Source organism: Mustelus asterias, chromosome 27, assembly GCF_964213995.1.
Source record: "Mustelus asterias chromosome 27, sMusAst1.hap1.1, whole genome shotgun sequence".
Lineage (NCBI taxonomy): Eukaryota > Metazoa > Chordata > Chondrichthyes > Carcharhiniformes > Triakidae > Mustelus > Mustelus asterias.
Genome location: NC_135827.1, coordinates 37,864,103 through 37,890,543, shown reverse-complemented (window position 1 = coordinate 37,890,543; position 26,441 = coordinate 37,864,103). Strand labels below are relative to the sequence as shown.

The following is a 26,441-nucleotide window of genomic DNA, read 5'->3' as shown; positions in this document are numbered from 1 at the left end:
CCTCTGTGTAAAAAACATCCCTCTAATATCGGAGTTATACTTCGCCCCTCTCACCTTGAGCCCGTGACCCCTCGTGATCGTCACTTCTGATCTGGGAAAAAGCTTCCCACCGTTCACCCTATCTATCCCCTTCATAATCTTGTACACCTCTATTGGATCTCCCCTCATTCTCCGTCTTTCCAGGGAGAACAACCCCAGTTTACCCAATCTCTCCTCATAGCTAAGACCCTCCATACCAGGCAACATCCTGGTAAACCTTCTCTGCACTCTCTCTAACGCCTCCACGTCCTTCTGGTAGTGCGGCGACCAGAACTGGACGCAGTACTCCAAATGTGGCCTAACCAGCGTTCTATACAGCTGCATCATCAGACTCCAGCTTTTATACTCTATACCCCGTCCTATAAAGGCAAGCAAGTTCCATGTGGAACTAGCGTCACCTTGTCTATAGTGATTGCTGCTGCAGATTTGTGGTGGGTCAGTCTCGCTCTCTCTATTTCACTATCTCACTATCATTCGCTCGCTCTCTCTATCTTACTCTCTATCATTCACTTGCCATCTTTGTTTCTTTCTTTCTATCTCTCTATCTATCTATCTATCTATCTATCTATCTATCTATCTATCTATCTATCTATCTATCTATCTATCTATCTATCTCTCTATCTCTATCATTCGCTCTATCTATCTATCTATTATTCGCTCGCTCTATTTATCTCTATCATTCGCTCGCTCTATCTATCTATCTATCGCTCGCTCGCTCTATCTATCGCTCTATCTATCATTGGCTCGCTCGTTCATCTATCTCTCTATCATTCACTCGCTCGCTCTATCTATTATTCGCTCGCTTTATCTATCTCTCTATCTTGCTCTCTCTCTATGCTTGCTTGCCCTCTCTATCTATCTCTCTATCTATCATTTGCTCGTCCTCTCTATCTATCTCCCTATCTTGCTCACTCTCTATCATTCGCTCGCCCTCTCTATCTGTCTCCCTATCTTGCTCACTCACTCTCTCTCTCTCACTCGTTCGCTCTATCACTCTCACTCTCTATCATTCACTCGCTTGCTCTCTCCGACACTATTCCGCTTTTTGCAGCTGGTGAATCTTTTTAACGTTGTGTGCTTGTCTGGTTTGTTAGTTCCTGGGGGCTTTCTCGCAGCGTTCTCAGTGTTGAGCGTTCTTCCTCTATCATTGAAGCAATCTCTTTATTGCTCTGTCTGAATTCACCTGGAAATTCAATGAAACCGTTGAACACTTCATCAGATTCCAAATAGTTTCCATAAAAGCAAATCAAAATGATAATAACATGGAGTATAATATTGGGGATGGAGGGAGCTGTATCTAACCCCGTGCTGTACTTGTCCTGGGAGTGTTTGATGGGGACAGTGTAGAGGGAGCTTTACTCTGTATCTAACCCCGTGCTGTACTTGTCCTGGGAGTGTTTGATGGGGACAGTGTAGAGGGAGCTTTACTCTGTATCTGTGATAACTCCTGGTCAGGTACTACCCTGGAAGGGAAGAGCAGACTGGACTAGTTTTGAGGTCAGCTCCATTTAAGGCCCTTCAGTTTTGCAGTCATATCTCAAGAATGATGCAAAGCTTCACAGAGGGACTCCTCACCTCGAGCAGCCAGGTTTAATTCTGGGGGAACTATCGAGGAGAGTTGACCTCCAGTCTACAGCAGTGGCTGGATCTGCTGATGGAAGATTTAATCTGTTCTCCCAAAGTTTGTCCCGGATATTCCTGCACTGTGGTTCTAGAGCTGGCATTACACGTAGTAAAAAAGGCGGCATTCCCACGACACTAAGCGTGCAGTCGCCTGCAATGCTATTAGATCAATTTATCCAAATAGCAGAGAGATGAGTGCTGGTCATCTCCCCCAACAGTGCAGTTCATCCTCACTTTGACTATCAGCTCAAGTGCAAAATGCACGCCTGCAGATGTCAGAACTAAACAGGCTGTGATGCTTCTGTAGTCAAATAGCCTACTGAGCCTCAATGTGTATGCCCATGCATCGCTCCAATGATGTTCTGCAGGGATGCAGCTCAGGTGCGATCCTTGAAGAGTGAGTCCAAAATCTCCAGCAGACAAGAGTCAAGTGGCACTCATCCCCAAAGCCATGGTTTCAGAAGGGTTGTTCGATGATAGATGTTGCGGTCGCACTTGGAACAGCTATGATTTTACTGAAAGGTGGAGCAGGCTCGAGGGGTTGAATGGCCTACTTTCTTTCTCTGCTCATATGTTGACACAGGGACAGCCACATGCCATACAGCCGCTACTGTGTGCCAAGTGTCATCAATGTTTGCTGCAACACATCATCAACAACACTGCAGAGATGGAGGTGTCTACTCGCAGTCCTGTGTTAGTGTAGACTGTTACCCACTGAATGCTGGGATTATTCTAGAAATTGGCTTGAAGTTTTTACCTTTCAAGTTTAAATGAAATTTATTAGTGTCACAAATAGCCTTACATTAACACTGCAATGAAGTTACTGTGAAAACCCCCTAGTCGCCACACTCCGGGGCCTGTTCGGGTACACTGAGGGAGAATTTAGCATGGCCGGTACACCTAACCAGCATGTCTTTCAGACTGTGGGAGGAAACCCATGCAGACACGCGGAGAACGTACAGACTCCGCACAGACAGTAACCCAAGCCGGGAATCGAACCCGGGTCCCTGACGCTGTGAGGCAGCAGTGCTGACGCTGTGAGGCAGCAGTGCTGACGCTGTGAGGCAGCAGTGCTGACGCTGTGAAGCAGCAGTGTTGACGCCGTGAGGGAGCAGTGCTGACGCTGTGAGGGAGCAATGCTGACGCTGTGAGGGAGCAGTGCTGACGCAGTGAGGCAGCAGTGCTGACGCAGTGAGGCAGCAGTGCTGACGCTGTGAGGCAGCAGTGCTGACGCCGTGAGGGAGCAGTGCTGACGCCGTGAGGGAGCAGTGCTGACGCAGTGAGGGAGCAGTGCTGACGCCGTGAGGGAGCAATGCTGACGCTGTGAGGGAGCAGTGCTGACGCAGTGAGGCAGCAGTGCTGACGCTGTGAGGGAGCAGTGCTGACGCTGTGAGGGAGCAGTGCTGACGCCGTGAGGGAGCAGTGCTGACGCCGTGAGGGAGCAGTGCTGACGCCGTGAGGGAGCAGTGCTGACGCTGTGAAGCAGCAGTGCTGACGCTGTGAGGCAGCAGTGCTGATGCTGTGAGGGAGCAGTGCTGACGCCGTGAGGGAGCAGTGCTGACGCCGTGAGGGAGCAGTGCTGACGCCGTGAGGGAGCAGTGCTGACGCAGTGAGGCAGCAGTGCTGATGCTGTGAGGGAGCAGTGCTGATGCTGTGAGGCAGCAGTGCTGACGCCGTGAGGGAGCAGTGCTGACGCCGTGAGGGAGCAGTGCTGACACTGTGAGGGAGCAGTGCTGACACTGTGAGGGAGCAGTGCTGACGCAGTGAGGGAGCAGTGCTGACGCAGTGAGGCAGCAGTGCTGACGCCGTGAGGCAGCAGTGCTGACGCCGTGAGGGAGCAGTGTTGACGCTGTGAGGGAGCAGTGCTGACGCCGTGAGGGAGCAGTGTTGACGCCGTGAGGGAGCAGTGCTGACGCCGTGAGGGAGCAGTGCTGACACTGTGAGGGAGCAGTGCTGACACTGTGAGGGAGCAGTGCTGACGCAGTGAGGGAGCAGTGCTGACGCAGTGAGGCAGCAGTGCTGACGCCGTGAGGCAGCAGTGCTGACGCCGTGAGGGAGCAGTGCTGACGCCGTGAGGGAGCAGTGCTGACGCCGTGAGGGAGCAGTGCTGACGCAGTGAGGCAGCAGTGCTGACGCTGTGAGGGAGCAGTGCTGACGCCGTGAGGGAGCAGTGCTGACGCCGTGAGGGAGCAGTGCTGACGCAGTGAGGCAGCAGTGCTGACGCTGTGAGGCAGCAGTGCTGACGCCGTGAGGGAGCAGTGCTGACGCAGTGAGGGAGCAGTGCTGACGCCGTGAGGGAGCAGTGTTGACGCCGTGAGGGAGCAGTGCTGACGCCGTGAGGGAGCAGTGCTGACACTGTGAGGGAGCAGTGCTGACACTGTGAGGGAGCAGTGCTGACGCAGTGAGGGAGCAGTGCTGACACTGTGAGGGAGCAGTGCTGACGCAGTGAGGGAGCAGTGCTGACGCAGTGAGGCAGCAGTGCTGACGCCGTGAGGCAGCAGTGCTGACGCCGTGAGGGAGCAGTGCTGACGCCGTGAGGGAGCAGTGCTGACGCCGTGAGGGAGCAGTGCTGACGCAGTGAGGCAGCAGTGCTGACGCTGTGAGGGAGCAGTGCTGACGCCGTGAGGGAGCAGTGCTGACGCTGTGAGGGAGCAGTGCTGACGCCGTGAGGGAGCAGTGCTGACGCCGTGAGGGAGCAGTGCTGACGCAGTGAGGGAGCAGTGCTGACGCTGTGAGGCAGCAGTGCTGACGCTGTGAGGCAGCAGTGCTGACGCTGTGAGGCAGCAGTGCTGACGCTGTGAGGCAGCAGTGCTGACGCCGTGAGGGAGCAGTGCTGACGCCGTGAGGGAGCAGTGCTGACGCCGTGAGGGAGCAGTGCTGACGCTGTGAGGCAGCAGTGCTGACGCCGTGAGGGAGCAGTGCTGACGCAGTGAGGCAGCAGTGTTGACGCTGTGAGGGAGCAGTGTTGACGCTGTGAGGGAGCAGTGTTGACGCTGTGAGGGAGCAGTGCTGACGCTGTGAGGGAGCAGTGTTGACGCTGTGAGGGAGCAGTGCTGACGCTGTGAGGGAGCAGTGCTGACGCCGTGAGGGAGCAGTGCTGACGCCGTGAGGGAGCAGTGCTGACGCCGTGAGGGAGCAGTGCTGACGCAGTGAGGCAGCAGTGTTGACGCTGTGAGGCAGCAGTGCTGACGCTGTGAGGGAGCAGTGCTGACGCTGTGAGGCAGCAGTGCTGACGCTGTGAGGCAGCAGTGCTGACGCCGTGAGGGAGCAGTGCTGACGCCGTGAGGGAGCAGTGCTGACGCTGTGAGGGAGCAGTGCTGACGCTGTGAGGGAGCAGTGCTGACGCTGTGAGGGAGCAGTGTTGACGCTGTGAGGCAGCAGTGTTGACGCTGTGAGGGAGCAGTGCTGACGCTGTGAGGGAGCAGTGCTGACGCCGTGAGGGAGCAGTGTTGACGCTGTGAGGGAGCAGTGCTGACGCTGTGAGGGAGCAGTGCTGACGCTGTGAGGGAGCAGTGTTGACGCTGTGAGGGAGCAGTGCTGACGCTGTGAGGGAGCAGTGTTGACGCTGTGAGGGAGCAGTGCTGGCGCAGTGAGGCAGCAGTGCTGACGCAGTGAGGCAGCAGTGCTGACGCAGTGAGGGAGCAGTGTTGACGCTGTGAGGGAGCAGTGCTGACGCTGTGAGGGAGCAGTGTTGACGCAGTGAGGGAGCAGTGTTGACGCTGTGAGGGAGCAGTGCTGACGCTGTGAGGGAGCAGTGTTGACGCTGTGAGGGAGCAGTGCTGGCGCAGTGAGGGAGCAGTGTTGACGCTGTGAGGGAGCAGTGCTGACGCTGTGAGGGAGCAGTGTTGACGCTGTGAGGGAGCAGTGCTGACGCTGTGAGGGAGCAGTGTTGACGCTGTGAGGGAGCAGTGTTGACGCTGTGAGGGAGCAGTGCTGACGCCGTGAGGGAGCAGTGTTGACGCTGTGAGGCAGCAGTGCTGACGCTGTGAGGGAGCAGTGTTGACGCTGTGAGGGAGCAGTGCTGGCGCAGTGAGGCAGCAGTGCTGACGCAGTGAGGGAGCAGTGTTGACGCTGTGAGGGAGCAGTGCTGACGCTGTGAGGGAGCAGTGTTGACGCAGTGAGGGAGCAGTGTTGACGCTGTGAGGGAGCAGTGTTGACGCTGTGAGGGAGCAGTGCTGACGCTGTGAGGGAGCAGTGCTGACGCTGTGAGGGAGCAGTGCTGGCGCAGTGAGGCAGCAGTGCTGACGCCGTGAGGGAGCAGTGTTGACGCTGTGAGGGAGCAGTGTTGACGCTGTGAGGCAGCAGTGCTGACGCTGTGAGGGAGCAGTGTTGACGCTGTGAGGGAGCAGTGTTGACGCTGTGAGGGAGCAGTGCTGACGCCGTGAGGCAGCAGTGCTGACGCTGTGAGGGAGCAGTGTTGACGCTGTGAGGGAGCAGTGTTGACGCTGTGAGGGAGCAGTGTTGACGCTGTGAGGGAGCAGTGTTGACGCTGTGAGGGAGCAGTGCTGACGCAGTGAGGGAGCAGTGTTGACGCTGTGAGGGAGCAGTGCTGACGCTGTGAGGGAGCAGTGTTGACGCAGTGAGGGAGCAGTGCTGACCACTGTGTCACCATGCTGCCCAATGTGGATCCTCTGCAGATCTGTCCAATCAGAGGCCGGCTGTGGACTCTGTGCCACAGCAGTTGGCGTCAGTGGCTGCAGATTTAGTTGATTTTACCGATCAGAAGAGAATGATAGGTTTTGGATTGCGGGGATCCAATCCGAGTTGCAGGTTCTGATGGCCAATAAACTGGAGTTTCTAATCCCATTCTCGCCTGAACGGGCTCGAGATTTCTACAAGTGAACTGGGCAGATAAAATTTGATATGTAAGGGTCACCATATTGCAGGGTTTTGTTACTCTCGCTACTGTCTCTAACCTTTTGTGCACTAATTTCTTCTAATTGTCTTTGAGGTACTGACTATGGCTACTGTTTCCTCCTCCCGTCCTGCATGCTTTCTCTATCGCACAGGTCTCCTCAGGTAACCGAGGACAGAGGTACCGTAACAGCGACCATGCTTCCCCTGTACCCCCTCCTACCCAGGCAATGCCAGCAGTTTGACTGCTCGTCCCGTGTCTCCATGGTAGTGTGAGTGCATGAGTGTGAGTGAGTGTGAGCGAGTGTGTGTGTGTGAGCGTGAGCGAGTGTGTGTGAGTGTGTGTGTATGCGTGTGTGTGTGTGAGTGTGAGCGAGTGTGTGTGTGAGCGAGTGTGTGTGTGAGCGAGTGTGTGTGTGAGCGAGTGTGTGTGTGAGCGAGTGTGTGTGTGAGCGAGTGCATGTGAGTGAATGCGTGTGTGAGCGAGTGCGTGAATGTGAGCGAGCATGTGTGAGTGTGCGTGAGTGTGAGTGCGTGAGCGTGAGTGTGAGTGCGAGTGCGTGAGTGCGAGTGCGTGAGTGCGAGTGCGTGAGGGCGAGTGCGTGAGTGCGAGTGCGTGAGTGCGTGCGTGAGTGTGAGTGTGAGTGCGTGAGTGTGAGTGCGTGAGTGTGAGTGCGTGAGTGTGAGTGCGTGAGTGTGAGTGCGTGAGTGTGAGTGCGTGAGTGTGAGTGCGTGAGTGTGTGAGTGCGTGAGTGTGCGAGTGCGTGAGTGCGAGTGCGTGAGTGCGTGAGTGCGAGTGCGTGAGTGCGAGTGCGTGAGTGTGAGTGTGAGTGCGTGAGTGTGAGTGCGTGCGTGAGTGTGAGTGCGTGAGTGAGTGAGTGCGTGAGTGTGAGTGAGTGCGTGAATGTGAGAGTGCGTGTGAGTGAGCGCGTGAGTGTGAGTGAGCGCGAGTGTGAGTGAGTGCGTGAGTGTGAGTGAGTGAGTGTGAGTGAGTGTGTGAGTGCGTGAGTGTGAGTGAGTGAGTGTGAGTGAGTGTGTGAGTGCGTGAGTGTGAGTGAGTGAGTGTGTGAATGTGAGTGAGCGTGTGAGAGTGTGTGTGAGCATGTGTGAGTGTTTAGATGTAGGCTAATCACCTCATGAAGCACTGCTGATCACACATATTAATCAATGAGTTTGCGTATGAGGTTAACTGGTTGTTGATGACACCTTTCTGCTGTTATTCCTAACCTTGTGACATGGCCAAAGGAAGATGGAGGAGATGTCACCATGTCCCTCAGACGGGAAAGTAAACTCCCTCCTCCTTCCCAAATCCCCCGACTGCATGTCCCTCCAGGAGAAACAGAATTGCAATTTGCTTGCTTTAAATTTATTAACAAAACAAGAGGCCGAGGTTATTTGCAGAGCCCTTGTTTGATTTTAATTTGGTCTTAATTTTAACTGCACACACAATTTCCAGATAAGCTGGGAGGGCAGGTTCACGGCAACATGGTTTTTATCCCCTTTCTCATCACCAAAACCAAAATATTTGACTGGGTGAATCGAGCTGGCTGGTCTTTGATCAGCAGGCTCTGACATTTCTGATCCATTCCTCAGTGCGATGCCAGGAGGACAGGAATCATCTCTCCTCACAGTGTCCAACTGAGCAATTCCAGGGGACAATGTCGCGCAGATATTGATCCAGTCCCTGTGTCTGTGGTGAAGTCAAGCCCCCCCCCCACCGGCCCCCAGTGACTATTAGGAATTATATCCAAACCTAACTTCCAACTGACCTGCTGGAAGTGACTCCCAGAGCAATGGAGAAGATGGTCTGTATATTCTCCATGTTACTGGCTGGATATAGCCCGTTACTTAAATGCACCTTCTTAACAGGGCTCTGCCTTCAATAAGTTTGATTTATTCAGTGCCTTCAACATACTAAAACATCCCAAGACACTGCACAGGAGCGAATATCATTCAGAATTTGACAACAAGCAACACAAAGTTTTACAGTTTATTTATTAGTCACAAGTAGGCTTACATTAACACTGCAATGAAGTTACTGTGAAAATCCCCCAGTCGCCACACTCTGGCGCCTGTTCGGGTACACTGAGGGAGAATTTAGCATGGCCAATGCACCTAACCCGCACATCTTTGGACTGTGGGAGAAAACCCACCCGGAGGAAACCCACGCAGACACGGGGAGAATGTGCAAACTCCCCGCAGACAGTGACCCAAGCCGGGAATCGAACTCAGGTCCCTGGCGCCGTGAGGCAGCAGAGCTAACCACCGTGCCGCCCTTAAAGGAGATATGAGGATAGTTGACCAAGTGGAATGTTTGAAGGGGCATCTTAAAAGAAGGGAGTGAGGGGCAGAGGTGTTTAAGGAAGAAATTTCAGAGCTTGGGCTTTGGTGGTTGAAGGCAGACTTGCCGATGCTGGAGGGAGAGAAACTGTGGATGAGCAAAAGGCCAGAACTTTAAAATCGAGGCAGATGCGTAACGGTATTGGACAATGAAGTATCTCCCGCCCCAGATGGCCGATAATCAGGTGACCCGGCATTTTGCGAGTTCTCCTCATTGACCTCAGTTTGAGAAGTTGTGATGTGGAGGGAGATCTAAATTGGGCCAACCCTGAGGTATAATTGCTTGGGCCTGACCCTTTTGGGCTATGTTTAGAGTCCTCCCTCAGCTTTGAGCACAGGATTGACAGAGCAACATTTGCTGTGCATGTTTAGGGTTGTTTGATTGTGTCCATTGGTCCATAATGCTGAGACTGTGATGGAATGAGACTAAACCAGTTCCTTTCGAAAGGCTATCATAGGCACAAAAGGGTCAAATGGTCTCCTACCGAAACAATACCATAAAGGTAGTTTCTTTTCCCCTGTTACCTACTTTCTCTGGCTGGAATCCAGTTCCATGGGCTTTTTGAACCAAGTGACCATTAAACAGGTGTCACCTGAGGCAGTGAGCGTCAACCAACTGTTTGACTGTGGTGTGAGTCACATCCCAGGCTCAATCCTGTCCCAAAGAGCGTCTCAACAGGAGGGAGAGCGCGAGAGAGGCGGAGAGATTTATGGAGGGAATTCCATGCTGAAGGCATTGGTTACCAATGGTGGAGCAACGAAAGAGGTCAGCAGTGCGGAGAACTTGCTCGGATGGTTGTAGGGCTGGAGGAGATTATGAAGATGGGGCTTTTCCTTGCCTGTCTGGCTCAGGTTTATCCAATATGGGGGATTTTCCCACTCGGTGATAGGGAGTCCCTCCGGGTGCTTAGAATCATAGAATCCTACAGTACAGAAGGAGGCCATTCGGCCCATCAAGTCTGTACCGACCACAATCCCACCCGGGCCCTATTCCCGTAACCCCACACATTTACCCTGCTAAACCCCCTGACACTAGGGTCAATTTAGCATGGCCAATCAACCTAACCCACACGTCTTTGGACTGTGGGAGGAAACCGGAGCACCCGGAGACACCCACGCAGACACGGGGAGAACATGCAAACTCCACACAGACAGTGACCCGAGGCTTGTTGACAAAGTGTCACATGCGTAATGTCCCAGGCTAAGTGAGAAATAATTTATCCACTATCGCCAAGGTGGCACAATGGTTAGCACTGCTGCCTCACAGCGCCAGGGACCCGGGTTTGATTCCCGGCTTGGGTCACTGTCTGTGTGGAGTTTGCACGTTCTCCCCGTGTCTGCGTGGGTTTCCTCTGGGTGCTCCGGTTTCCTCCCACAGTCCAAAAGACGTGCTGGTTAGGTCGATTGGCCATGCTAAATTCTCCCTCGGTGTACCCGAACAGGCACCAGAGTGTGGCGACTAGGGGAATTTCACAGTACCTTCATTGCAGTGTTAATGTAAGCCTTACCTGTGACATTAATAAATAAACTTTAAACTTTAAAACTATTGTGAACATATTCAGTAAATCTTATGAGTATAACATGTAGATCCACACACAACCTGACTGGGGAGAGATGCAGATTATACTCAAAGGTTATATTATAGTGGAAGATTTATGATATTCTTGCCATTTAGTTGTTTGTCAGATTTTGAAAACATGCCCGCAAGTGAATATGCTTCATTGCTCTTGCATTATTCCGCTTATTTGTTGGCTAGTGTTAGGATCAAACGAGTTTGGAACACCCCCTGGTGCACTCAGCTATTCCGAGGTCCGTTTCACACAAGTGCGGAAATGATTCCTGCTTTCTGCTGTGCCCGGAGAATGCACGCTGCGGTGGCCAGTCCGACTTGGACTACAGTGGCTCAGATCGGCCATTTGCATCAGCAGCAGTCTCTGGGCACCCTTAACCCTCAGCACCAGTTAATGGCCACTGCGCATTTGCAGAAACTGAACAGCCAGTATCCCCGCCGATTGGCATGGATAATGGGATGGTACAAAAGGGTTTGACCAGGTCACAGATGTCGGCCGGAATTCTCCGGTCTCGCACAGCCCCGTCACCGCTGCCAGTGAAAACGGAGAATTTGACGCTCAGCCGAAACTCCAATCACTGCAGCGGGACTGGAGAATCCCAGCCGCGGGCGAGACTGGAGAATCCCAGCCATAGTACAGTCATTCATAAATTTAAGAGGAAACCCAGGAGAAATTCCTTGACCCGGCGAGTGCTGAGAATATGGAACTCGCTGCCACCGGGAGTAGTTTGGGAAAATAGCGGAGATACATTTAATGGGAAACTGGATAAACTTACCAAAGATTGATGTGCGGGTTTGGTTGAGTGGCCGTGCTAAATTGCCCCTTCGTGTCATGGGGACTAGCTAGGGTAAATACATGGGGATAGGGCCTGGGTGGGATTGTGGTTAGTGCAGACACGATGGGCCGAATGGCCTCCTTCTGCACTGTCAAGATTCTATGATTCTATGAATAGAAAGTTATTCTAAGAGTGAGATGAAGTCAGGTGGGAGAAGGTTTACATGGGACGTAAGCATCAACTCGGAGCAAGTTGGATCAAATAGGCTGTAGGTTCTTTGTCATGAATTCCCACTCTTGAATAGCTAGTCTATCTGCCAATAATTGCCCTAGGGTTAAAGGTCAGTAGCTGTGTCACTGGAACTGCCTGACAACACCTACCTGAGAGCACAAAAGGACAGGAGTGGAGGAGGGAATGGGAAGGATGGTCACGCCTGCTCTGATACACACAAGGCTTGTGTTCCCAACACATAAAAAGATCAGCTGGGTCTATCAAACATACCCCACCCCCTCCATATCTGAAGTATCTGCATCGCACACTTCCTTTTGCTTTGTGATGTCTTGGGAGAGGCAAGAGACTTAAAAAAAAAACAAGTCCAAAATAATGGAAGCCTGGAAAATTCCTCTCCCATCCTCCTCAAATCTTGTTCCCCCCACCCCCGATGTCTGAGAGAAGGGGATTAATCTTTGACCAGTGCAGCAGCAGGATTCTAGATTAGTGGCAGCTTTTAATCAGGTCATTGGATCAATTAGGAAATGGAAAGTTCTGGAATATTCCCTCTTGACGTTATAGAATAAAGCATACCAAAGCTTCCCTCTCAACACTCTCGGAATGAAAAGAGATATCCAGATGTGGGTGCAATCTCATTAATACGCTTCATTTGCAACACATGGGTTGGTACGCCTCGTACCTGTAACATGCGTTGGAATGAATGTCTCGATCATTCAAACACATCGAATGAAGATGCGCTCGCACTGATAAGCTCTCATGACATACATCCCAAAACGCGTTATTTGATGGGCTAGTTTGAAGTCCAGTGACTGGTCTGGCTGACAAACCTTGTTACCAATACCACACGGTGCAAAAAAAACATCCAACTACTCAACCATAGTTAACCGACAGTGTTTGCTTTCTTTTAAAAGGCCAGGTTGGTTAAATTTTGGCAAGAGAGAGCAGGGGGAGTGGGACTAATTGGATAGCTCATTCAAAGAGCCGGCACAGACATGATGAGCCAAATGGCCTCTTTCTGTCCTGTAACAGTGCAGATTTTCAACAGTTCAAGGGCTGAACCAAAATCTTTCTAACAATGATCAGCTACTCTCAGGCCTGTTCTCGAATCTCGCTTCCCCCCAACCAACCCCCTCCCCGGCTCCAAAACCCATCCCCAATTCTCTCTTCCAACTTTCTTTGGCTATACCACTGTTCTAATCTTTAGGCTTCTGCATGGCGTGGATTTGAGAAGTGTGTTTTTTTCCCTCTTTTTTTTTGTTTTCAAATTCAGGAAAGGGTAAAGCTTGATGCAGAGAGAAGAGAAGTCCAGAGACTCCAGTCGCATTGCCGTGAGTTGAAGAGCCAGCTTGCTAACTGCCCTGAATCAATGAGGGAGCAGTTACAGGACCACCTCAAAAGGGTCAGTTTTAACTACCTCATCGGCTTTCCCCTCCCTGTGGATCATGTGACCTCTCTGTCCGTACACACAGTGGCTGATTCTTAACGTCACTCTGAAAAAAAACGGCTATTAGGGATCCTGGAATTGGAACGGTTTAATAACGTTAGCCCGTACCCAGGAAACTTGGGGGTAGCTCAGAGTGAATCTTGCATGATTGGATAAGTGTTGCATTTTGGTGTTTCTCTTATTTTTGTTTGCCTGATTTAAATGGAATCCAATTCAATGGAATGCTTTTGAAACCTGCTTTTAAAAACATTATTAACTTTGCTTTAACATGACTTAATAGCATAACGCAACTATTTACACTCAGGAGTTTTCTGAAGGCTTGTGTTGAGGCCTCCAAACAGATATTTTGACGATAGTTTTGGAAGGTTTAGACTGCTGGAGAGATTGGGTAATCGAGCTCCTTATGTGGTGTAGGCCAGTCAGAGTCAGATTGCATCCAGATCTGCTGGGAAGGTCTCCCAGCTTGACATTCCTTCTCTCCTGCCATTAGTTACGAATCTCTCCCGACTTTCCCCAGGAAGCAGAGACCCTCGAGTCTGAAGCCAAACTGTTTGAGGACCTGGAGTTTCAGCAGCTGGAGAAGGAGAGCCGCCTGGAGGAGGAACGGGAGACGGTTAGTCAACAGCTTCAGCAGGACAAGGCTGAATACCAGTGCAGCACGATGCGGAGAAAGGTACCGGACCCTCACCGTGCCCCGACTCCCTGCCTCTTTACCCATCCAAATCTATCAGCCTTGGGTAGCGGACATGAGTCTGAATCCGTCCCAAGCAGCCCCGTCCATAACCTCAGGATCTTCCAAAGTGCTTTGTGGTGGCACAGTGGTTAGCACTGCCGCCTCACAGCACCAGGGACCTGGGTTCAATTCCGGCCGCGGGTCACTGTCTGTGTGGAGTCTGCACGTTCTCCCCGTGTCTGCGTGGGTTTCCTCCGGGTGCTCCGGTTTCCTCCCACAGTCCAAAGATGTGCAGATTAGGTTGATTGGCCATGCTAAATTGACCCTTAGTGTCCTAAAATGTGTAGGTTAGGGGGATTAGCAGGGTAAATACTTGGGGTTACAGGGAACAGGTCTGGGTGGGATTGCCCCTTAGTGTCAAGGGGATTAGCAGGGTAAATACGTGGTGTTATGGGGATAGGGTCTGGGTGGGATTGTTGTCGGTGCAGACTCGATGGGCCAAATGGCCTCCTTCTGCACTGTAGGGAATCTATGAACGAAAGTCTCTGTTGGAATGTAGGAAAAGCTGGCAGCCACTTTGTGCACAGCAAGATCCCCCAAGCAGCAATGTAATACTGACCATCCTTGGAATCTTCAGTTACTGGGGGCTGTAGATGCTCAGTCAACAAATATATTCAAGACGGAGATTGATAGATGTTTGGATACGAAAGGAATCGAGGGATTTGGGGTTTGGCAGTGAATTAGCGTTGAGATGGAAGGTCAGTCATGATCTAATTGAGTGGCAGAACAGACTCGAGGGGATGAGTGGCCTTCTCCTACTCCTTACTCAAACATATAAGATCCTGAGGGGGCTTGACAGGGTAGACGGTGAGGTGTTTTCACTTGTGGGAGTCTTGAACAAGGGGACAGAGAGAGCTACAAGATAAAGGGCCGGTCATTTAAAACTGAGGGGCGTAGAAATGTCTACTCGCAGAGGGTGGTGAATCTCTGGAATTCTCTGTTCCAAAGGGTGGTTGATTCTGGATCATTGGAAGTATTTAAGGTGGAGGTGGATAAATATTTGACAGATTGGGGAAGAGAGGGCTCTGGGGAAATGGCACGGGAAGGGAGCGGGGGCCGGCATAGATCAGCCATGATGGTATTGAATAACTTGATGGCCTACTTGCACCAACAACAAGCCTGGTGGCCTCCTCCTGCTTCTATATCTTCTGTTCTTGTGTGTTCTGTTGTGCCCTTACGACTTGATGTTCTGATGATGTTGGTTGAGAGATATGTAGGTGGAATTTTACCACCCCGCCTGCCACAGGAATCGGAGCAGGGGTGGACAATGGGAAGATCTGTTGACCTCGGGCAGGATTTTACAGTTTCGGGAGGAGCAAGACCATAAAACCCGGCCCATAGAGTCCAAAACTTTAGGAATATCTCCATTGCTATTCTTCAAAGGGGTGGCCCAACCTCCTGAGTGAGTTCACAGCACCCCAGTGTAATGTCTCATTCAGAGGATAGTACCTCTGACACTGTAGCATTGCCTCGGTACTGAAGTGTTGACCTGGATTGCTGGCTCAATTCTGCTTTTATTCCACAGGACAAGATTTCTGCCTTGGAAAATCAAGCCAATCAAATCCGCTATCAGGCTGTACAGGAATGCGAGAAATTGACCAGGGAGAAAAATGCAATGGTGCAGATGCTTCAGAAGGTACTGATATCTCCAATAACAGAAACACTGGATCAGAGGGAGGACCTTCTGCCCATCGGACTTGTGCTGATATTGGCTTCCTGTACTAAACCTAGTTTGTTACTGCTTCTGAAATGATTATAGATTATAGAATCCCTACAGTACAGAATGAGGCCATCCGGCCCATCGAGTCTGTACCGACCACAATCCCACCCAGGCCCTAATCCTGTAACCTCACTTATCCTGCTAATCCCCCTGACACTAGGGTCAATTTAGAATGGCCAATCAGCCTAACCCGCACATCTTTGGACTAGGGGGTAAAGGGTAAAATGAAAAGGACCGATCACATAGAATAGCCTGGTATTCCATAAGACCATAAGACATTGGAGCAGAATTAGGCCACTCGGCACATCGAGTCTGCTCCGTCATTCAATCATGGCTGATTTTTTTCTCATTCCCATTCTCCTGCCTTTTCCCCAAAACCCCTGATCCCCTTATTAATCAAGAACCTATCTATCTCTGTCTTAAAGACACTCAATGACCTGGCCTCCACAGCCTTCTGCAGCAAAGAGTTCCACAGATTCACCACTCTCTGGCTGAAGAAATTCCTCCTCATCTCTATTTTAAAGGATCGTCCCATTTGCCTGAGGTTGTGCCCTCTGGTTCTAGTTTTTCCTACTAGTGGAAACATCCTCTCCACATCCACTCTATCCAGGCCTTGCAGTATCCTGTAAGTTTCAATAAGATCCCCCCCTCATCCTTCTAAACTCCAACGAGTACAGACCCAGAGTCCTCAACTGTTCCTCATACAACAAGCTCTTCATTCCAGGGATCATTCTTGTGAACCTCCTCTGGACCCTTTCCAAGGCCAGCACATCCTTCCTTAGATATGGGGCCAAAACAGCTCACAATACTCCAAATGGGGTCTGACCAGAGCCTTATACAGCCTCAGAAGTACATCCCTACTCTTGTATTCTAACCCTCTTGACATGAATTCCACTGAGTTCAGTAGATTAAGGGGTGATGTGACTGACTTATTTGAGATGATTAAAGAAGTTGATAGGATGGATAGAGGGCAACTATTTCCCCTGGTGGGCAGAACCGAAAACCAATGGGGAGAAACCTTAAAACTGGAGCCAGGCCGTTGAGGCGTGATGTCAGGAAGCATTTCCTCACACAGAGAGGAGTAGAAATCTGGGACTCTCTCCCACCCTCCCTCAAAACCTACTGGGGGGGTCAATTGGAAATTCCAAAACTGAGACTGATAGATTTGTTTTAGACGGCAGGAATAAAGGTGGGTGAATGGAGATACAGAACAGTCATGATTGGATGGAATATTGGAAGGTTGAGTTGGGAGGTTGAGTTGGGAGGTTGAGTTGGGAGGTTGAGTTGGGAGGTTGAGTTGGGAGGTTGAGTTGGGAGGTTGAGTTGGGAGGTTGAGTTGGGAGGTTGAGTTGGGAGGTTGAGTTGGGAGGTTGAGCTGGGAGGTTGAGTTGGGAGGTTGCGTTGCCTCTTCCTGGTCCCTAGTTTGTTCCTTTCACATTGTAATTTATGTTAATCTCATTGTTATAGCCTTTCTGCAATAATGATTCGTATTTGAAGAGTAATATATACTCTTAAATTGCAGCCCATGTTAACATATCCAGGGCTGTCTCCACTGCCCCCGACCCAAAGATTAAATTCCTAATTCTTGATCACCTTTGTAATTGAGTAAAATACTGACACGGCTTTGAGGAAGTAACAATTAATTGGATTAAGTGCGATTAATTGGATAGCTCTTTGAAAAGAGCCAGCATGGCACAATGGGCTGAATGGCCTCTTTCTGTATCAATCCATGATCATACCATGATGATGCCTGTCCCGTGGGGTGTGGGGGTGAAGGGCAGCCTTGTGGACAGATGAGGTCCTAAGCTGGGCAGGTCGGATGGACCAGGCAGTGCTTTTGTGTGGGGCGGCACAGTGGTTAACACTGCTGCCTCACAGCGCCAGGGACCCGGGTTCGGTTCCCGGCTTGAGTCACAGTCTGTGTGGAGTTTGCACGTTCTTCCCGTGTCTGCGTAGGTTTCCTCCAGCTGCTCCAGTTTCCTCCCACAATCCAAAGATGTGCAAGTTAGGTTCATTGGCCATGCTAAAATTGACCCTAGCTTTGGGGGGATTAGCAGGGTAAATATGTGGGGTTACAGGGATAGGGTGGAATTGTTGTCGGTGCAGGTTCAATGGGCCGAATGGCCTCCTTCTGTACTGTAGGGATTCTATGATTCTGCTCACTATTAATGAGTCTCTAGCTTCCAGCCGGAGGGGGAGTCAGTCGGACGGGAAAGGTCTCCCCTGGACACATCCTGCTGCGTTGGCCAATATTAAGGTCGTGTTGTGAGGCGCTGCCTTATCGTGCCAGTGTTTTGCTGCTGTTTGTGATGCACTGTTCAAAGCTTCGATCACCTTTGAACTTCACCTTGACGCTCGACCTCATTGGGGCAGGATTTTCACCCCCACATGGGGGGTGGGGGGGGGGGGGGGCGCGAACATGGAGGCTGGCAGGGGTAAAAATGTGCACTAATCGGTTGGCTGGTTCACCAGAACAACCTTTCCCCTGAGCCAATTAGGCATGATGCTTGTCGATGGGTCACCCACCAACAAAGCACAGGTAACCAATTAAGGGAATTGAATGGACTATTGAGGCCTATTGTCCACCCGATTCCCCCTCCCACTGCGAGGTGTCAAGGACTAGGGCAGCTGCCAAGGTGTGACCTTGAAAAAGAAAGCTGAGGGTGGGGGAGGAGGGGTCGGGAGGGGGAGGAGGTGGGGGGAGGCGCTTGCCCTTCTGTCTGACCACAGCTACGGACACTGGCTGCCCTGAGAAGGGGATCGTGACTGATGATTCCAATTTTTAATTTTAAAATGTCAAAGGTCGGAGAGATGACATCTCAAGACGGAAGCACCTTCTCTCTCATCTGTAAATACAGTCGGCTTCTCCTTCAATGCTGGAGGACTTCCTATTGGCCCTCCGACTACTCGAATCTGACTGCCATCCTTAACTCTACAGTGAGCCCGCCCTCTGACCTTTCGTTGGCTGATTCAGGGGTGATCACTGCCTGGCGACTGTTCCGCCCCCCCCGCCACCACCCACCCCGTCACTTCACTGTGATGTTGGGGTCCCAACCCCGACTCAAGTACTTTCCCGTGGCCTTCGATGACAACATTTTCCTAATTTCCAAACTTGTTCTTTTCCAGGAAAAAGACAAACTGGCGAATCTGGAAAAGCAATACTTCATGGTGACCGGTGGCAAAACCTTTTGCAAAGGCTCCACGGCATTGAAGGAGGTAAAGTGACCTCATGTTATTTCGGGATATTGGCAAAAAGGGCGATTGTAAAATGCTTCATTCGGTCAAAGCGTCACCAGGCACTTTCCCGCTCATTGCGAATTACTGGTATTACAATGACACAAACTGCTGTCATTGTCAGGGAACAGAGAGCATGAGCGCTGCAAAGCCGGAACGGGCTTGGTGAACCTTCCGATTAAAGTCTTTCCGACTCACACCATTTCATTCATTTTTTCCCATCCTCTCTATCTCCCCCCCCCCCGCTCTTCTACCCCCCCTCTTCTACCCCCCCCCTCTTCTACCCCCCCTCTTCTACCCCCCCCTCTTCTACCCCCCCCCCCCCTCTTCTACCCGCCCCCACAACCCCTTCCCGCCTCCCAGCATCTCTGAGAGTTTGGGGACTTTCCCCAGTGCAGCATCTGTTTGCCGCCATCTTTGACATTGCACCTTGTGTCGTCAGGAAATTCGGGCTTGTAAATCCTAAGCACCCGACACAGCGCTGGGGCGTTCCAGGAGGAGGGGATGAGACGGTGGGAATGTGAAATGCCACTGAGACTCCCGTCACCAACAGCAACAGAGCACAGGGTTGGTCAGATTAGCATTTAATGGGGTGGGATTTATCCCACTGGAAATTATTTCAGCAGGAGTGAGGGGGGAATTTGGAGCAGTTTAATGCCCCCCCGGCTGGTGACAATGTGAGAGTAAAAGTGTGAGCTTTGTTAATGTTGGTGTCGGGAAGATACAGGGAAGGCCGAGTGGAGGGAGCTGGTCTTCACCAGGAGCTCAGACACACAATAGTCAATTGATTCCCCACCCCATTTTACAAACACTTGCGGGTTAGGTGGATTGGTCATGCTAAATTGACCCAAGGATTCTGTGATTCTATGAAATCTGCCAGCCTGACCCAGTCTGGCCGGCCTGGGTAAGACGTCATACAGTCGAAACCGAAATGGCCGAGCAAGTCACTCAGTTGTACCAAACCGCTACAGGAGCAGCATGGTGGCACAGTGGTTAGCACTGCTGCCTCACAGTGCCAGGGACCCGGGTTCAATTCCCGGCCTCGGGTCACAGTCGGTGTGGAGTCTGCACGTTCTCCCCGTATCTGCATGGGTTTCCTTCGGGTGCTCCGCTTTCTTCCCACAATCCAAAGATGTGCAGGTTAGGTGGATTGGCCATGATAAATTGCCCCTTAGTGTCAGGGGGACCAGCAGGGTATGCATGGGGTTACATGGATAGGGCCTGGGTGGGATTGTTGTTGGTGCAGGCTCGATGGGCTGAATGGCCTCCTCCTGCACTGTCAGGATTCCATGATTTACTCTGCCCAGAAACCAAAAATAAATCGGCACTGTGTAAAACGTTTTCTGCGCCACTGGAGCAGGTTTAACCACCGGGATATTTTGTTTTCCAGACTGAGTCATTTCAAATCGAGCAAGCTTACTTTGTTGTTGCCACCACGTTTTGTACCAGGGTTGATTCCACTAAGTACAGTGTAATCACAGAATCCCGACAGTGCAGAAGGAGGCCACTCGGCCCATCGAATCTGCACCGAACGCAATCCCACCCAGGCCCTATCCGCATTACCCCACGTATTTGCCCTGCTAATCCCCCTGACACTACGGTCAATTTACCACGGCCAATTGACCTAACCCGCACATCTTTGGAGTGTGGGAGGAAACCGGAGGAAACCCACGGAGAGAATGTGCAAACTCTACACAAACAGTGACCCGAGGCGGGAATTGAACCTGCGTCCCTGGTGCTGTGAGGCAGCGGTGCTAACCACTGTGCCACCATGCCGCCCTGCACTGTCGGGATTCTATGAAACCATAAAAGTGCTTAATTCCCTCCTTTAGCACAGAATTTAATGTTTGGTTTAATGTACAAGTAGCTTCATGATAAAATCCGTAGCAGCTGTAATTGAGGTGGTTCCCCTTCGAATATCACTTTTCACAGTGTTGCAGTTTTTGTAATGAAAGAATCTGTGGCTTCAACCCATAAAGTTCGGATAAATTAGTTTCTGATTTTTCTCTTCGCTGGTATATATTGGCCGGAATTTTCCGGCAATTCACGCCGGATGGATCCCCTGGTCTCGCCAACAGCGCACTCCCACCACGGGTTTCCCATTGGTGGGGGGGTGCAGCCAATGGGAATTCCCATTGACAGAGGCGGGACCAAAAGATGCCACCGGCAGCAAACAGCGCGCCACCTCCCGCCACGAGGAACACATTGCGGTGAGGCCAGAGAACCCCCCCCCCCCTCACCACCACAAAACCCCCCCCTCTCATTATAGTTCACCTGCAAATTTTAAACAAAAATTACCAAGGCTTACCAGAGAATAAATACCTTTGATGAAATAGGGTTAGCACAGTGGTTAGCACTGCTGCCTCTCAGCGCCAGGGACCCAGGTTCAATTCTGGCCTTGGGTCTGTGCGGAGTCTGCACTTTCTCACCGTGTCTGTGTGGGTTTCCTCCGGGTGCTCCGGTTTCCTCCCACATTCTGAAAGATGTGTGGGTTAGGTTGATTGGCCAGGTTAAATTGCTCTTTAGTGTCCCAAGATGTGTAGGTTAGGTAGATTAGCCATGGGAAATATGAAGGGTTACGGGGACAGGACAGTGGGGTGGGTCTAAATAAAATGCCCTGTTGGAGAGTTGGTACAGACTCAATGGGCTGAATGGCCCCTTCTGTACTGTACGGATTCTATGAAATCATAAAAGTGCTTATTTCCCTCCTTGAGCACAGAACTTATTGTATGTGATATTTGGGTTAAAATAATACAGATTATTAACTGCGATTCAGTTAAATGCAGGGAACGTCATACTTTATTCGGAGGTTCAGAAAGGATATGAAGCTATGAGGTTTGAGTACCAAAGCTTGACAAACATTAAAAGTAATTAAAAGAACATTATAGAACTGCCATAATTTAATTTACTTCTTCACAGAAATTAGCTCTTTCAAAGAGTTAGCATGGGTATGTTGGGCTGAATGGCCTCCTGTAAAATTCGATGACACTATAAACCCTCGTCACCGGGAGGTAGAAGAACAGCAATGGAATGACATTGTGTGGTATGTATATCATACAGCACAGACACAGGCCATTCAGCCCAACTGGTCAATGTTTATGCTCCATATGAGCGATCTCACATCCATGTTTCATCCCACTTTACCGGCATGTCTTTCTGTTCCTTTCCCCCACACAAGTTTCAGACTTCCCAGTAAATAGCATCTCCGCTATCCGCATCAACTACTCCCCGTGGAAGCGAGTTCCACATTCTCAACTCTTGAGTAAAAACATTCTGGTTATTGTAGAAATTCATGTTGGTTTTTACAGCGGGAGCTCAGAGAAGAATCTCCCACATTCTGTGCACTGCAGTGGCCACCAGCTTGAATATCGTTACATTTCGGGGGGGCGGGACCTATTCCCACTGGAGAGGCTGAAACCAGCGCACTGAGCGGGCCATTGTGCGTGCGCCGATCTGTCAGTGCCGAGATCAGCGCGTGCGCAATGGCCCCGCACTGATGGCCTCCCGATTGCTGGCCAGCCCTCCATCTCCCCCCCCCCCCCAAACCCTCCCCCCCCCCCACTTCTCCAAACAGACTTCAGTCCCGGGTCCGCTAATCTAATTTTAATTTTTTGTAAATGGCTATTTTAATAGTCTGTGTGTCTCCCCGCTGATTTCGGGCACGGAGCAGACGTCCCTGGAAATCCTGCGCTGGGAGACGCAAGCGGGGTGCGAACCCCGCGAAACCCTGCTAAAAACATTTTTTAGCGCAGCAGGATGAGAGAATCACGGCCATTATCTCTGAACTTGTCTTTTTTTAGTAATTGTTTCCGACACAAGATGTTTCTGTTGTGTGATCAAAAACATACACAAATTAAGTTCACTCCCTGTTGCTGGGTGTATGGTTTGGGAATCCTGTTTAGAGCAGTGAGATGCTGCCTCTGCTTCTATATCCCGCTTGCTACCGTCTCATTTGTTCCTGTTTCAATCTTTGCTTCAATCTGAGTGAACAGCAATTGGCTTGTATATTGGGAAGAGAGAAATCCCTCCATCCCCATTGTTCCATCTCTCCCCATCCATTCCCCTCCCTCCACCCATCCCCCCCACTCCCTCATTCCTCCCCCTCTCCTTCTACCCATCTTCTTGCACCCCTCCATCCTCCCATATTCCTCCCTCACCCTTGTCTCTTCACCCCCTGCATTTCCCCTCCCTTTGTTCCTTATCTCCTCCATCTCCCTCCCTCTCCGTCTCTTTCATCCCTCTCCTTCAAACCATTTCCACCCGCCTCCCTTCCTGCCTGTGTGCGGGTTGCGGGGTCTTTGTGTTCGAGGAGCCTGCCGACACATGCCCAAGTGTGAGAGCTCACTTTCACGGAGGAGGGAAGGGGAAGTTACCAGTGGCGGTGGAAGTTACGAGTGTGACATTGGATTAGTGACCTAACTCTCGAGCTAACGAAACATTCGGAGTCCGTAACAGTGATATTCTGAATTAAGCTTGGTACGCACATGCCATTTTCATTCATCGCAATGCTACTTCAACCTTTGCCCTTTGAACAGGAAATGCTTCACATCACAGAGCCTAACGACATGTTAGAGGAGACTAAACCCCATCATTGCTTACCAGGAAAAGCAGCTTCTCTATCCCCCTCTCCTACCACCCCAGCGTACCCCAAGATACAGGAGGTAACTGCACTAACACTGCATGCTTCATGTTTGATTTAAAAAAAGGAAACCTTCTTGTGTTCATTCTGACACTCGCACTGACAGCCAATGGAAGACTGGCTGCAAACCGGGCTGTACAGTGCAATGTGTTTGAACAATTGTCCTCTTAACAAGGGCCTGGAATCTCAATCATAGCAGAGTAGGGTTGCCAACTCTGGTTGGACTTGTTCCTGGAGGATTCATCAAATGACTTCTGCCTCCAGCTGTCCCCACATCCAAACAGCGATTTTATTTTTCCCAACCATCGCATGACTTAACGAAATGTTCAAACAGAATTGAAAAAGGATACTTTTGTTTTCATGACCCAGTGATTTTATTTTGCTCGCAGCTGTATCCTGGTAATTAATCTAGAATCCTTGTAGATTCCAGGACAGTCCTGGAGGATTGGCAACCTGATGGAAGATGGGTAAAAGTCTCTTTTGTGATCTGGTTCTTCTTAAAGATACACCAGAAATTGAGGTTTGGGCAATTATTTCTAAACTTACCGTCTCCTTTCTTACTCCTTCCAGGGTTGCAGTTAGGGTTTTATTGTTTCTTTACTTTCTGAAACTCACATCATGCCTTGTTCCTCACTCACCCTCACACACGCTGACCTACACTGGCTTCAAAGAACAAAGAACAATACAGCACAGGAACAGGCCCTTCGGCCCTCCAAGCCCGCGCCGCCCCCTGGTCCAAACTAGACCATTCTTTTGTATCCCTCCATTCCCACTACGTTCATGTGGCTATCTAGATAAGTCTTAAACGTTCCCAGTGTGCCCGCCTCCACCACCTTGCCCGGCAGCGCATTCCAGGCCCCCACCACCCTCTGTGTAAAATACGTCCTTCTGATATCCGTGTTAAACCTCCCCCCCCCTCACCTTGAACCTATGACCCCTCGTGAACGTCACCACCGACCTGGGAAAAAGCTTCCCACCGTTCACCCTATCTATGCCTTTCATAATTTTATACACCTCTATTAGGTCACCCCTCATCCTCTGTCTTTCCAGTGAGAACAACCCCAGTTTACCCAATCTCTCCTCATAACTAAGCCCTTCCATACCAGGCAACATCCTGGTAAACCTCCTCTGCACTCTCTCTAAAGCCTCCACGTCCTTCTGGTAGTGTGGCGACCAGAACTGGGCGCAGTATTCCTGTCCAACACCATCCCAATTTTTAAATTTTCATTCTTGTTTTCAAGTCCCTCCGTGGTCTCGCCTCTCCTCTATCTCTATTACCCCCTTGGACCCCATCACCCTCCAGGATCTCTGCACTCATCCAATTCTGACTTCTTGTGCATATGGGTGGCACAGTGGTTAGCACTGCTGCTTCACAGCGCCAGGGACCCGGGTTCGATTCCTGGCTCGGGTCACTGTCTGTGTGGAGTTTGCACGCTCTCCCCGTGTCTGCGTGGGTTTCCTCCAGGTGCTCCGGTTTCCTCCCACAGTCCAAAGATGCATGAGTTGGGTGGATTGGCCATGCTAAATTGTCCATTAGTGTCAGGGGGATTAGCAGGGTAAATACATAGGGTTACAGGGTTAGGGCCTGGGTGGGATTGTGGTCGGTGCAGGCACGATGGGCCAAGTGGCCTCCTTCTGCACTGTCGGAGTTTATGGATTCTATCCCTGATCTTCATTACTCCACCATTGGCATCTGGGCCTTCTGATCCTTCTGAAACTTATCCGCCTCTTTGCCTCACTCGCCTCCTTTAAGACACTCCTATGGATCTAACTCTTTCACCAAGCAAGTGGTCACCTGTCTGAACACCTCCTTGTGTGACTCAGCGTCAATAATGGAGAACACCGCCTTTGAGCATTCACTACAACAAAGGCGCTATAGAAATGCTGGCTTGTGGTAGAACAGAAGTTGTTATAAACTTCACCTGGCCTGGATTCTATGCTGCAATGTCTCAGAGCAGAACAGTAGCTGCCTGAACCGTTCTCCATGGTATTTAGGTCATAGTGATTTGCATTGCGGATTGGTCTCATTGTTATAAGATGGATGGATATTGGTGGAGTGATATTAAAAGTTCTCAGTTTCATTATTGAACCACATTCTTTCTACAGAGAATCATAGAAACCCTACAGTGCAGAAAGAGGCCATTTGGCCCATCGAGTCTGCACCGATCACAATCCCACCCAGGCCCTACCCCCATATCCCTACATATTTACCCACTAATCCCTCTAACCTACGCATCTCAGGACACTAAGGGGCAATTTAGCATGGCCAATCCACCTAACTCGTACATCTTCGGACTGTGGGAGGAAACCGGAGCACCCGGAGGAAACCCAAGCAGACACGAGGAGAACGTGCAAACTCCACACACAGGATTATTTATTGTTACATAACATTTCCAGACAGATACAGACTGCTCAGGTCTGTACTCACCATGAGCCTCCTCTCACCATTTGTTATCTCACTTCATCAGCGTGACCTTCAATCACATACATGTAAACACACGTATAAACATACAGACAAACATACAAATTAGGAGCAGGAGTAGCCACTTGGCCCCTCGAGCTTGTTCTACCATTCAATAAGATCATGGCTGATCTGATTGTAACCTCAACCCCACATTTCTGTACTCCTGATAACCTTTCACCCCCTGGTTACTCAAGAATCTCACTCCCTCTGCCTTGAAAATATTCAAAGACTCTGCTCTCACTGTCTTTTGAGGAAGAGTTCCAAGGACTTAAAACTCTCAGAGAAAAAAATTCTCCTCATCTCTGTCTTAAATGGATGACTCCTTATTTTTAATCAGTGATCCCCTATTTCTAGATTCTCCCACAAGAGGAAACATCCTCTCCACATTCACCCTGTCAAGATCTCTCAGGATCTTACATGTTTCAATCAAGTTGCCTCTTATTCTTCTAAACTCTGACAGATATATGCCTAGCCTGTCTAACATTTCCTCATAAGATAACCTGCCCATCCCAGGTATTAGTCTCTGAACTGCTTCCAAAGTATTTACATTCTCATCATTCTCCAGGTAACTAAATTTCTCCTGAATTCTGTATTGGATTTATCACTGTTATCCTTATATTTATGACCCCCCCCATTTTGGCCTCCCCCGCAAGTGGAAACGTTTCCTTGATGTCTAATCTATCAACCCCCTTCATCATTCTAAGGACCTCCATCGTTTGCACGGTGGCACAGTGGGTTAGCACTGCTGCCTCACAGCGCCCAGGGACCTGGGTT

At 50.5% G+C, this 26,441-nt stretch overlaps 1 protein-coding gene across 29 annotated transcripts in view; it reads left to right on the top strand.

Annotated features, from left to right (window-relative positions):
• Positions 1 to 26,441, top strand: part of phldb1b (pleckstrin homology-like domain, family B, member 1b) — a 334,696-nt gene that overhangs the window by 243,710 nt on the left and 64,545 nt on the right. For 16 of the 29 annotated variants that reach the window (XM_078199083.1, XM_078199081.1, XM_078199077.1 and 13 more), the window contains exons 10-13: positions 12,704 to 12,832; positions 13,395 to 13,550; positions 15,136 to 15,246; positions 18,457 to 18,546. In XM_078199083.1, the coding sequence (XP_078055209.1) occupies positions 12,704 to 12,832; positions 13,395 to 13,550; positions 15,136 to 15,246; positions 18,457 to 18,546 (486 nt within the window). Of the gene's footprint in view, positions 1 to 12,703; positions 12,833 to 13,394; positions 13,551 to 15,135; positions 15,247 to 18,456; positions 18,547 to 23,099; positions 23,226 to 26,441 lie in introns of all 29 variants that reach the window. The other 13 variants (XM_078199087.1, XM_078199084.1, XM_078199080.1 and 10 more) reach the window with 3 other exon arrangements.